Source organism: Catharus ustulatus, chromosome Z, assembly GCF_009819885.2.
Source record: "Catharus ustulatus isolate bCatUst1 chromosome Z, bCatUst1.pri.v2, whole genome shotgun sequence".
Classification (NCBI taxonomy): domain Eukaryota; kingdom Metazoa; phylum Chordata; class Aves; order Passeriformes; family Turdidae; genus Catharus; species Catharus ustulatus.
Genome location: NC_046262.2, coordinates 48668845 through 48682851, shown reverse-complemented (window position 1 = coordinate 48682851; position 14007 = coordinate 48668845). Strand labels below are relative to the sequence as shown.

At 40.7% G+C, this 14007-nt stretch overlaps 1 protein-coding gene across 8 annotated transcripts in view; it reads right to left on the bottom strand.

Moving 5' to 3' along the window:
* TRPM3 (transient receptor potential cation channel subfamily M member 3) overlaps positions 1-14007 on the bottom strand; it is a 440778-nt gene that overhangs the window by 7389 nt on the left and 419382 nt on the right. For all 8 annotated transcript variants that reach the window (XR_006163147.1, XM_033084618.2, XM_033084619.2 and 5 more), the window contains 3 exons: positions 10613-10763; positions 9870-10069; positions 8645-8777 (listed from right to left, as the gene is read on the bottom strand). Coding sequence is in view for 7 of the 8 variants with exons in the window: in XM_033084618.2 (XP_032940509.1) it covers positions 8645-8777; positions 9870-10069; positions 10613-10763 (484 nt within the window). In the remaining variant the exon portion in view is untranslated. The remainder of the gene's footprint in view (positions 1-8644; positions 8778-9869; positions 10070-10612; positions 10764-14007) is intronic.

Sequence of the window (14007 nt, the reverse complement as noted above, 5' to 3'; positions counted from 1 at the left end):
CAATGTGCCACAGAAGATAGCCACTGTTATTTTTTTTTCCTGGTGCTTGCCCCAGATTCACACTACGTAGTCCTATCTGGATCTAGTTATGTTTTCAACAGGACAAGTGATTTGAAACTGACTACACTGTAACCACTCTTATTTGCACAGAAGGGAAGATTTTAGCATATAATAGAATATTAGACAGCATTAATGCCTTGTTACCTAATGTTCAGAACTTTTGCTGGTAAAACACTGAAGTCTGACTACCTTGAGGTGATGTGCAGCAGAACCTGCCCTCAGAGAAGAGGAGAGGACAGGGAGAAGTGTGACTCAGCTCCCTATAACAAGTCTCACATTCCTGGGAAATACAGGTTTTTCCTCTGAAGTCTGTGAGTTTTGAAGACACAAGCACAATAAATTAAAAGTGCAGCAGAAACTGTATTGCTATCATCAGTCTTCAATAGACAAATGCTCAAGTAATCGCTGCTAAGAAATGAACTGGTAGCTTTAAGAAATCTCTTAAGAATTCTTAAGAATTCTACTCATTATCATTTAGGCATCAGTCTGTTTCTAGTTCTACCAGCTCCTTCAGCAAAACAGATTAATGCTATTGCCAGTACAGGATGTAATTCCAGATTAAGAGCAGTTTATATGGGAAGCAGTTGAATTTTCACTCATGTTATTACCTATATGAACTGCTATTTTATAAAAGCAATTACAGTAATTTCACGAATACAAGCCGCAGCAATTTGACAAAAATTTTGGTGGAAACCCGGAAGTGTGGCTAATAGTCGGGGGCGGCTAATATGTGAATAATTTTCTGACATTTACAACCCCAGACGTGCCAGCCAGGGCGCCGAGCCAAGCACATGCCAGTAAAAGCCAGCATTCTGCGATTGTTACAGTGTTACTGTGTTGCCCTGGCTCCCTGCAGGCAGCAGGGGGGGCGGGGAGAGAGGCGGGAGAGCTGTCTTCCCTCCTCTGCCGCAGCCCAGGGGAGAGACGGGGGGGCCCCGCGCCACCATTGCCGCGGCCCAGGGAGGAGGCGGGGGGGCGCGCCGCCATTGCCACGGCCCGGGGAGGTGGGGTGGGGGCGCGCCGCCATTGCTGTGGCTCGGGGAGGACAGTGGGGGGCCGCGCCGTCATTGCCACGGCCCGGGGAGGACGGGGGTGGGGGGGGTGTGCTGCCATTGCCGCGGCCTGGGGAGGAGGGTTGTGCTCTGCTCCCGCCCTCCGCCGCCGTGGCGGGAGCAGGGGGTGCTCCGTGCCCGGCCAGCGCCACGGCGTGAGCGGGGCGTGCTCTCCGTGCCCGGCCGGCGCCGCGGCGGGAGCAGGGTGTGCTCTTCATGCCCGGCCGGCGCCGCGGCGGGAGCAGGGCCGGGGCGAGCGAACCCAGAGGCAGCGGCCAGCCCCGAGTGGCAGCGCCGGGCTGGGCCACCTGGTCCCGTCAGCAGCCCCGAGCGGGCTGAGCCTGTACAGCCTTAGTTGAGCCAGTAAACCCCCCGCCCTGCCGCGGTTCTGTTAGTATTTGGCAACTTTGTTGCATGTGGGTCCTCGCTGTGAACGACAGAGCGGCTTTTATTCAGGTGCGGCTTATTTATGGACAAAAACCGAAATATTTGCCAACACCCAGAGATGCGGCTTATACTCAGTGCGGCTTGTATTCGTGAATTTACTGTACACTTTTGAAATATTTATTAGCCAATAGTTGAATTCTTCACCCCACATTCAGATTCTATAACAACTGCCCCAAGATGATGAACAGATAAAACACTGCAATTTTAGGGCTGTCAGATATAAGGAAAAATTTTACTGGATTTTACTGGACAACTACAGCTCAGATTACTTCCACAAGAAACCTTTCACACCAGCAACAGTTAGCAAGAATTGGAGTGAATTTATAATATTCTTTAAAGCTAACTGGATAATCTGGGTGTGTTTTGTTGTTATTGTTGTTTTTGCCACTGTTTTGGTTTGATTTGCTTTTTCTTTCCTGTTTTGACAGCTGTACACAAATGAAATAATTTTTAATACAACTCATAGGTCTATGAGTGAAACTGTCCATAGTGAGATAAGTTTTGCATCTTGCATTCACGAGAGAGTTTTGCAGTGCTGCAGAACACAACTAATGCATCCCCAGGAGAACCTAGGATAATACCTTGCTGGTAGGTGTTCATGTATTTGTTCTGCCTTCCCTGAATGTGATCTAGCAGCTACTGCCAGTGGCACAGAGCGTCAGACAAGGAGAAGAGAGACTTTTGAGTTATGTGGTCTGTTGGTTGGAACTGATAACAAATGTGATTGTATAGATAGTAGTGGAAAATTTATAGAGAAACGTAACAAGATAAGCACAGAGCAGTTTGGGTTTGGAAACCAGGGGTAACCAGAGATGTGCATAGGTAACTGAAAAATATGTACATGTGTTTACATTTCATGAGCCCCAGCTATAAAATTTTATTCACAAAAAGACAGCTTGAAAGATTATGGTCTCCTCCAACACCAAAGGTATTAGCTTAGTCATCCTTAGTTATATATATTGCATATGGCTTCTCCAGAATGTTTAACAAATATTTATCCTATTAGTGATATTCCCATGTATTAACTTAATGTTCAACTCTGTAATCATTTATCATAAAGAACAGCACCATGTTCTGGGAGTGAACCTATCAGAAACATGATAAAATCCCACCAGCCAAACACTGTGGACATAGAAGGATTATGATGTGGAGGAGTACAGCCATGATCTGGTCCTTAAAATATTTTAATAAGTGATTTTTTCTATTTTCCCATATTCTTGGGAAAATATTCTTGCACTCGGTGAATAGACAGTCTGACCTGTATATCATTTAGGAATAGTTTTGCATTACAACAGAATTTCAAAATAAGAATGTCCAAGTTTTGCTTTGGATTTTTTTTCTCCATGTGTATTCAGAAGCAAGTGTAAATGTCACAATATCCAAAGAGAAAATAAGGAGATTACATGTAAAACATGCATCAAGGTGTGCTACTGAAGCTCAAAAATTTCTAACAGTGAAGCAAACGTGGACTTTGCCAGGATAATATTCAGTAAAGAGGTCAAGACTCAGAACCTGGCAAAGATTTTATATTACTTGCAATAAGACTTTTCAATTATGGTTTGGGAGATGATGACTTCTGCTGGCATTCATTTTGGTTTATTTATATTTAACCTTTGCACATTAGTTCATCAATAATTTATTTAAAATAATTCTTTAATGGGAGTAAGGCGCTCTTTTCTGAAGTAGACCTCTTAATTGAATGCTAGAATTAGGTTCACAAGCCTCTTTGTTGACCTAGGTCCATTTCTAAGGCACCATTCATACTTCAAAATCCTTTTCAACAGCCACAAAGACTGTTAACATGAAAGTCACTTACAGAGATACCACTGAGCTTGTGATAGGTGATTGTGTAATGGTTTTATTTGAATAAAACATAGACAGCAGTTCCCAAGCCTGTAACAGCGTACTTTGCCTGACATCTTTTGGTAAAGCAGTACTGATGCAAGCAGCCAGCCAGTTTTCCTGGGTGCAGTGGTTTTTCCTGGCTAAGGAAGTTGGGTTGTCATGGCTGCACTCCCACTGGAGCCTAAGACCACTTAACTCTTTATGACCAAAGAGAGATGACACCAGAGTCACAGACCTTTCCTGCTGTCATTTTTCATGTGTGGGTGGGCCTGGTAGGGTCAGTCTTTTTTACCAACACAGCTATTTCTGTGCACTTCAGCCTGCCAGCTGTGAAATCAAGCTAATAGCTATGTCATCATCCACACGGACGCTGTTCGTGTAATTGCACTGCAGATTATAAAGTGCTATACTAATGGATACCACAGAGTACCAAAGATGACATAATAACATCTGCTCTAGCCAGCTTATCTGCTTTTCAAATACTGTTATGATGTGACCCTGCTCCTTTTGAAATCAACATGAGGTTTTGCACAGGTATGAGAGAGTTGGGACCAGTTCACATGGATGCTTACTAAAGTGATTGTTTCAGTAGCTTCAAGCCACATCAAGAAAAATAGTGCAGTCTTTTTTGATCATATTACACGTTTTTGTACTGGTCAAGATGTAATACAGTGATTAGAAAGGAAGATTCTCCACAACAGGTCATGATTCTTCCACTGCAATGAAGTGAATCTGTCCAACTTAGCTTTCCTCGCAGGTCTCCAGGAGATTCACCAGGCATGCTTTGATAAAAGCATTCAAGGGAAACACCTTACACCCTTTTACCGCTTTGTATTTTTCATTTAGTCCATAACGTCATCTGTTACGTATCAGTAACCTGATGCTACTTCCACATGCTAGCAGGCTACTACGGCAGAGCATCTCACTCCCACAAGAGCTTCTCTGCTGTTTGTTAGTCTGTCAGATAACTCAAACAGGACAAGCTGTCTTGTATTTCATGGGGTCTAATCCTGTATAATTGCTGAGTGATTTTGGTGCCATGGTCACTAGTCTGGCATCTCCCAGCTCCCAATAAAAATCTTACTGTTGAAGTGAGATCTGGAAAGGTACACTGAATTTCTGACTGACAGACGCTTTACAACTATAAAAAGAACACAAAACCTTCACAAAGCAGAAATCTTATATACGTTTTCCTGGAAATGTGTGGAGTGTCTCCTGTTCATAGGAACCTACTTTGTGTTTACTCCCCAGGCTTTAAGTGAAGGTACTTGTGCCCATTATCATTGTTTCAGTGGTAAGTTACATTTGGCTCCTAATCAATACTGTTTCTTTTGCTAGCTTTAAGGTAGGTACCTTGATATATTGCACTGATATATTGCTGCAATCTACTAGCAGTTATTTTAGTTATTTTAGTTTTATTCTGCAGAGTAACTGATTAAGATTTTTCACCTGTTTTCTTTTGTCTGTTTAATAAATCATTCATTTTTATATAAATATATGTGATTTGCCATCATTAGAACTTACCAGACAAAGTGATTCCTTAAATTTAAACTTTTGCCAAAATCTGAGGCTAAGGAAGGACTGACCTTCATTTAGACCCTTTTCTGTAAAGGGGTTTAAATACACAGTGGAGTTCTTTCTTCCCATCAGACTCAAAAGTCAGAAGAAGCAGGGCTTCTTTAATAAACTTTGTTTATTAAAAGAAATAACAGCTCCCAGCTCCCAACTCCTCTGAGTTGCTTAGTACTTGAGGTCAAGGAAAGAGAAACATAAAGTGATATTCTGTGCTTTTAATTTCTGAATGTGAAGTGATAAGGTAGAGGAGGTGACATCAAATGGAGACATCTGCGGTGTTCCTCATTACAAGAGAAGTAAGGAGATTCCTGAACTGTGGCAGGCTCATGGGTTGCCAGGGTGGACTATTCCAAAGTGAGAGTACAAACTGAAGCTTGTTGCAGATGAGTCAGACACGACATCGTGGTCCTGCCCCAGCACAGCCACTGACTGCATAGGTGAAGTCATTCATTGACACCCAGGTCAACGCATCAATAAACAGGATCTCTTCTTGTTATAATTCCCTGAGCCCCTAACCTGTCTCTGCCACCCAGGCTCGAAACAAGACTCCGTTCCCATCTTACATTTCCCTTCCAGTGCCAGCCCCCTATTCCTGCTTCCACGTACAGGGGAAGCCAGGCTTTGTGTGCAGGGTGTGCAGCTGTTCCTCCTCCTAGCAGGACCTGGAGCACTTTGACGAACCTAGTTGCAAACAGGAGCTGCTCAAGCAGTGGGGAGCACTACCATGTGCACAGAGGCCAGGGAAAACAGTGACTGGTGCAGGTACAGGTGCATTTATGTCACACAGCACTTGTCCCAACCTTTCCCTTCTTGAACCTAGCAGCATGCTCAGCTTCTTGCAAATGAAAGATCTTTAGGAAGAACCTCACTCAGATTTGCAGGGTTTTCTGGTTCAATTTTATACCACATAAAGCTGACTTAATTGTACAGATGACTAAACTGGTATCTCATGACTTTAACATGGATATTTATACTTGGTCTATGACTACACGCTAATGACCGGGTGTTGGAAGAGTCTTGTATCTTCCCTGCTTTCTTTGCTCTGTATCTTGTTACTTGTGCAATGATAACTCTATTAAGAAACTCCAAAGTGAAAATCTGGATTTTATACATTTGAATGCTTCACAGGTTACAAAAAATAATTGTTGTATTGTCATGGTTTAGGAATGGTATTCTCCAGTTTAGAAACCATGCTGCCACTTCCCCTCTCCTGCTCAAATTGGAGGCACAAAAGGCAAAGTTTGAGAAAAGAAGCAAGAGTCCCTTTCCCCTGCCCCTGGTAATGACATAAGGTGGGACTTCAGGGTCCTCCCACCCCCACCTGGTGACTGTAAAAATTAATCCTGTCCTGGCTGGAACCAAGACAAGTGTTTTAGATTTAAGAGGACTTGGCCATGACTGCAGGCAAAATAAAAGACCCAGGTAATCCTGTTTCTGAAATGGGTTATGTATGACACTTATACAGCCCTGACTCCTCAGGCATCTTTTAAATATTCCCCAGACCTATTATGAAAATGGAACTGCATTCAGCTGGGATGTCATTGCTGAAAGTCCTATTAATGTGCTTGGGTCTGGGAGTGACCTCTGAACCCCACACGGTCACTACTGGATTCTCTTACAGAGCTGGGGCACACTGGTCTCCACATTAAACTATTGGCTAAGTTAAATGTATTTTAAAAGGGCTGTTTCTCTGTGAGGCTCAGGTGTTTATCTTCATTCAGGATTCATACTCATGAACTTGATTTTGGAACAAGGTGCTTTAAGATTTTCATTTAAATTAGAGATAAGAGCTCTTTCCCTATAAAATAGGATCAGCACAGAATGAAAAGGCAGACTGTAATTCTTTCATTTTCAAGGACTTACAGCATTTGCATGATGTAGGGGATGACCTATCTAGATTACTTCGTATTTATAGGTCTTCAAAAATGCCTCTTCCTTCCTTGACCACCAAAAGAGAAGCTAAACTCAGATTTGAACCTGCATCTATGATTTTTCAGTGCAGTTCTGTGACCACTGGACTACCAGAAAATAAGAAAAGAAAGGTACTCAGTTGGACCACAGACAATCATACTACCTAACTTTGAAGTACAGGTAATTCTTCCTTCTGCATATTCTCCAGTCTTTAATATTTTTTGCTCAGGAACTTTGTGTGCTCAACATGATGTCTATGTATTTAGCAGTCCTTACTGAATTTCTCTTTCATAAGTTTGTCTAATCTTGTTTGAATGCATGTAGTCTTTTAGCTGACATCATCAGCTTCTTTTTGTTATGCTGCTTAGGACATGAAATAAAAATATCATATATTTTCTGTTTGTTTTGAACCTGGGATCCTGCTTAATTACTCTGTTACTCCCCTATATCTTGTTCTGAGTGTGACAGCAAACAATTCATTTCTGCTCATCTTTTCCTTACACTCACAGTTAAATAGACCTCTATAATTTCATCCCTCATTTGCCTTCTCCAGACACAGTAATGCTGGATTACTTGGCCAGCCTTCATAAGGTAGCCATTCCATGACCAACTTCCCCTCTAATATCCTTTTCTAAAATGTGTGTTTTAGGAGTGTTTTCATTTACAGTAACGCAGATGATTAAATTATATTATATCTTCTATTCCTGCTCTGGGATAGATTTATTTCAAAACCAAATTAACAGCATGTTTCCTTGCTTACCGAAAACATAGTTTAGGTATAGTTGAACTGGGATTATGTACTGGAAGATTACGTAGAAGGAGAAGAGTGTTATATTTGTGTAACTTATGAAAATGACAACTGACACTTGTCCTCTGATATTCAAATTAAAACAGAGTTTTCCAGGAGTGGAGTATTCACTGGTTCATAAGTTTTATGAATATTTAACAGGATATTACCCTAAAATATTTATTGGCACAAGTGCTATGACTCAAACACAAACTTGTCCTCTAAAGCTGAACTCAACAGCATTCCATGAACGCATACGAGCACCATAGCAGATCAACAGACTTAGAAATTTTTAGGACTGGTGAATTTGAATACTAGCAACTTCCACTAAATTACTGTACTGTTTTTTTGCTCTGTGCATGGCTGTAGGTGAAATGTCTTGTTTAAATGTAATTTAAAATCCATGTTGCTCTTGGTCCCAATGAAATTAGTTTACCTAGCCAGGCTATCCTGAATCAAGGCTTGTTTCTTATCTGAATGGCTCACAGATAAACACTAAAGTCATGGTTTTCATTGAGGAACTCCTAATTAACTCTCCCATTTTTTTCTGATTTCTTGTGCCCTGAAATTCTGCTTTAAGAAGTGAAATGCAAGCATAACTGGCACCTCTCACTGCATCAGTTATAGTTTAATACAACTGGGTAAAAGATCCCTTTTACAAAACTTATACAATGATGTAGGTTGGAAGGAACCTTAAACATCATTCAGTTAACATGCTCCTGTCATGGAGCAGGGACACCTTCCCCTAGAAGGTTCCTCAGAGCCCCATCTACCCTGGCCTTGAACACATTTACTTTACCAAAAATAATCAGAAAAAGAGAAAATAAACTCATCATATTTTATCACTTTACTTTTAGATTAAGACTTACCAGAATAACTTCATTTCCTTTTCAAGTAAAATAGAAAGAGTGAGACTGGTGACAGAAACACATTTCCACATCAACTCATGAGAACAAAAAAACCACACCTTTCTGAAGTGACACGGATTCTTTCATCATTGGAGGAGTTGAATCTATCATCCTTTTCTCTGAAATACTCTTCTATGCACTGCTCTTCAAAGTCATGGACCTTTTTCAATTCATCCTCAGTTATGAAGAGTTCTGTGGAAAAAAATTGAGAAATGAATATGGCAAATATTGACATGTGAAACCACCTACATTATTACATTTGTGAAACTCATGGACTAAACTTTCTTAAGTATGTGGCATTTTGATATGAAAGCAGATAGATGCTGTTAATTGCTGAATTGTTTGCTTTAGTTATATGTGATTCTGGAGACAGAAGCACTTAAGCAGGCAAATGCTAAGCAAACATAAATACATTTTGATTATATGAGATCTAAACACAGACACCGGTCAGGTCCCGGGCAGATGGTGAAAGCCAAAGCCCACCTGTAAACCAGCAAATGTACAACGAGATTAGCAGACTGCTAGGAAAGCATGTGTGAGCACAGACGCCTGTCCAACACGGCAAGAACTGACATCTGTAGGCAGCAGTGTGATGGGAGTGGGAGGAGAGCTTGTCTGGTTGCATCTCCAGAGCCACACGTGATTCCTCACAGAGAAGTGGGCTGTGGTATGGGCTAATGCTGGGAAGAGATACACATCCCTTAGCTCCCTGCACCTGGCATGTACACTGGGCAAGGTGGAGATACTGTGCTTGAAGAATTAGATAGAGAAGAGGAAAGTGTTATCAAAATAATCTGACAGGTTTTCCATCATTGTTGTGGGACTTCATTTAAAGCGTGCTGAGGAACAACTCCTCCAGTGTGAGTCAGAGTCAAGGAGGGACTGTGCATACAAAATTGCCTTTTGTCATCTCTAAACTTATCTAGGCAAAAAGTGTGCTCAGGGGAAGTACATGCTGTTTGCTCTGTATTTTCAAAAATAAAGCTGTAATTGTGGTGGAATAGGAAGAATTCCAGCAATAATAGACCTCCAGTAACAGCAAAACAAACCTCTTTGCTTTGAAGGAACAAACAGAGTAACCACCCCAAAAAAAGTTCCAGAAAATCACAGCCTCCTCAGTACTGCAAAGAGAATGAAAGATTGGGCAAATCAGGTAAAACTAACTTATTCAGGATTTTTGCAGGGAAGGGTATGAAGATGCTGGACTTTGACTTCATGCATGTCAAACACTAGACTTTATGAAAGGCATTGGAAAATCCCCTCTGTGCGTTATCTGAGTCTTACTCAATCCATAGTCTCTCTCATCTGGGTCACTTTCATGCTTCCTCCATCTGCAGCAGAGGTGTTGAAATATCATTGTCATGTGGCTGAAAATGATCAGAGGTGGTGGGAGAACAGGTCTTTCGTGGAATGTCATGATGAGCTGGTACCTTTGAAACTTCCAGACTTGGTTTGATATAGATTTCACTTCGAAAAACGTGTTGCTAGAAGGCAAGAAGAGGAAAATAACATCAGGCTGAAAATGGTTTGGGGTGCTTTGCCAAAGATGATATGACAGCATCATAACTAGATACATTTCAATAACACTGGCAAATGTTTCCTTGTCACAAAAACAGGAAGCAGAATTAAAGAGTCAGTTTGTGCCTGGGCAAAGCACAGCGATAATCAGCCTTTTTGAAATACTTTACGAGTGTAAATGTCTGTCCTGTACAACCCCTGGGTTTTACAACAGCCCATTGAGATGGGCAAGTACTTTTATTCTTGTTTTCCCTCTTGGGAATGAATGACGCCATAACTGAACCTTATTTGGCTTCTTTGCCCTGGTTCCCATCAGCTGTCTGTCCTTGCAAATGAGCACAATGTGAAAAACCTGGCATTTCCCTTGTTTCCTGGAGACAAGTCTCTTTCTCTCTCCCCCTTACATCCTCAGAAAATGTCTCTCAGGCAAAGCCAAAGCTCAGCAGTCCTCCCAGGCTGTGAACAATGTGCATCCTCCCCAAGTCTAGGCTCCGCAGTGTGTCACTCACTTGAAAACAGCAATGAGGAGGTTCACCAAAAGGATGTTTGCTACCAAGAGGTAGCAGGCCATGATGGCAGGAACGATCCATGCTCCTGTCTTGCAAGGAGGTAGTTGGATTATTTTGCCGTCTTCTCTGGTTTCATTTTGACCACAAGGTGCTGGGGACAAAATTTAAAAACAAAAAAAATGCAAAATGGGAATGAATCCTATTTTTTCAGTAGTTTTTGCAGGAATATTTAAATATTTATAATGACCTGCCTGCCAAGGAAACATGTTCCAAATAACAATGGCATTGATATTCTCCCCTCAGAAGTTTATGCTTGGTATCACAGATTTTACAGGCTTCAGTTCTTGTTATTGTGTGTTATGTGCCATGGGTATCAAGATATTTCTCTCAGGAAACATGCCTGGTGTAAGTTGCCTGCTTGCATACATAACACAAAATAATATGGTAGTCTGGTGGTAATTAGGAGCTGTGAAAATGCAATTATTGAATTGTTTAATCCTAAAAAAAGGCTTGCATATTATTTAACAGTGTAAACCTTATCTTTTGGTTTTTTTTTTATTTTTTATTGAATGAGAGGATGTGATAAATAAGGAAAAGGAAGTCCATGAAAGTAAATTACAGAGTTGACATTTTTTGCTCTGCACTGCATTGTCTCAAGCCCCTCTAGGACATATTCATAACAACTTTCTGCTATTAAGGACTCTTGACTGCATGCCTAGAAACAGTGGGGAAGATTATCAAGTCTTTACTGTACTAGGTACAGGGACATGTATGCAGCAGAGATGCCACCTGTTTCTTCCACAAATACATTGGAATCAAAATGTTCTCGGTATTAATGTTGTAGAACTGAAGCAAGGAGAGAGAAAATAAGGTGAAATAATTTTCCCTGCTTGTCTTTTAATATGCAGGGACAGGTAATCTGCATTTGCAAGCATGGGTTCAGTTTATGTCTCTCTAATCCTGGTGGTTCCATGTACCTCCATAATCAGCTTCTCAAGAAAATAATGGAAGCAGCAGCTTACATATACAAACCATCTTAGTAAATTTTGCACAGCACTACAGCTAGCTCCCCCTCATCTCCATCAAAAAGAAGTTTAGAGGAGGAATTTCCAAAATGCTCAGCACTGGCTCAATTTCTAGTGATATAAAATGGGGGTTTTGTACTGACTTCATGGAAAATGAAGTTTGCTGATGCCATGTGTAAAATTTCATTGTATGGCAACAAATCCATATTTCCAGTACCAACTATTGCATCTTCTCAAAAACGCTCTTCTGAAGTTGGTTCACTGAGCTTGACATTCCCTTGCCTGTACTGGCAGAAATTACACAGTCAATAAAAGCAGCACTGCTTCTCATCAGCAGTTCCATTGTGTTTGGACACATGGTGTCACCAGTCCTTCCTATTTACAAAAACACATTTTATTACTGGAGCAGGCTGAGACTAAGCAATTCTTCCTTTCTTATTAAGCATCACTTTGCAGATAATTTTAAGGCAGCTCTATTTCCCCAGTGCTTCAAGCAGCGGTTTCATTCAGACATTCAAAATACTGTCAGTGAGATGCTGTGAGTGCAGGGCTCTCTGCTCTCAGGCTTCACCCAGCAGAAACTGCACCATCCAGTATCTCTTGCTATCAGCATTCAATGTGAAACTTATGTCTCTGTTTGTGTGGAAACATTAACTGGCACATTTATTGAGCCAGATGTACAAAGTCCAATGCAACAAAGTACCAAAACCCATCATGATTTCACCAGTGATGGAACAATCACACTATCAGTTGAAAAATGTTGTCCTTTTTTGTGCTGAAAACAGAACAATTAATATCTTTTCAAGTAATGATAAAAATTTTGAAAAGCATTTTTCAAATCTTAGATAAATGAGATCAAAAACTCAGCTCCAACTCTATTTACAACTCTATTATTCTTTTTTTTTAATATAGAATTTAATCTGGAAAAAAAAAGTCAGTTAAGAAGACAAAAAAATATTTATCCAGGTCTGCTTGCTTACGGCTGGGTAATCTCTGTTGGTTTATGTCACCCTGTGATGGCCAAATTAGATTTTCTGTGCAGACATATTCCCACAGTCTAATCTATATACCCCTTGTGTTTCAGCTTGTCCTGAAGCTTTGCAGAAGTTTTTCTCTTTTTTATCTTCTGTTGTGGGTACAGTTTTTAAATAGCATGGGAATACTCATTTTTTGCGTTACTCACGGAGAGCTAAGCCACCACTTAATTGTCACATCTTCAGCTGTGTAAGAAAATGTATGACATATATCCACAAATGCAGGAGTCTGTGTTCCATGGCACATCTTTGAACATCTTCTTTCATCTGTAAACTATTACATTTAATTTTAAAGATTTTTTTTTCCCCCACTACTAATAAAAGGGGTGTGCCCTGCCTCACCCTTGAGGAATTTGCACTGCCCTTCATGTGTAACATCACTCGAACATTTTAATTATTTTTGGAGAAATGAAGTAATTTCTGTAATATGTGCAGTGATATATTGTAATATATTTCAATATATGTATGCAGACTTGATTCGTCTGTTTTACATTACAGCCTTACTCTAACACAAACCACAGAATACTTAATTCTATCAAAATGCTTTACTGAAGCAAATTCTGTTAGCATAAGGATATGCCAGTCTCAGGTAACTGAAAAAGCCAACAATTCTGACCTACAGGCCATTGGATACAGTTCAGATATTATGTCCTTAACTTAGGCTTTAGAAAACAGTAAATGGTAGGAGTTTTAATTTCAATTACACAAATTAACTTCACTCAGCTTTCAAACATTGCATCCTGGCACCTGTAGATGTACATACTTTTTGCATCCCTTATTTCCTTTTTCACAATCTCTTTCCATGCTTATTTTTCCTTCCTGACTCACAGTTTCCTGCTGGGCCTTTCCTGCTACAAACCTAACCCTTCCTCTTTCCTGTCCAGGAAATAGTCTCAAAAAAAGCCAGCAGTAATTCAAGCCTCTGTGGGTTTCAGGTCTAACATGGAGGCGGAGCTCAGGAAGGATTAATTTTCCTGCTGTAATTACTGTCATGGAATGGGTGCTGCTCACTTTTACTGTGTGTTAGGTGGAGGGCTTGGCAAAGGATGCTTGGGAGTTTCTGCAGCATGACTCTTCCCCCAGCTGCACCCGTCCAAAGCAGGTGTGGGAAATAACGAAGAGACAAAAGGGCATAATTGAACAACTCTGCCATTGAATAGCTTTTTGCCTTTGATGAAAACTTCTTTTACTACACAAGCTGATTTGTTTGAAATCACAAGAAACTGAGGAATGCTTTCCTATGTTCACAGTTGTAAACAAAGTGGAAACAAGTAAGTGCAACCAAATAACAATAAACACCTTTCTTTTTTTTAAAAAAAAAAATCAAGTCTGGATA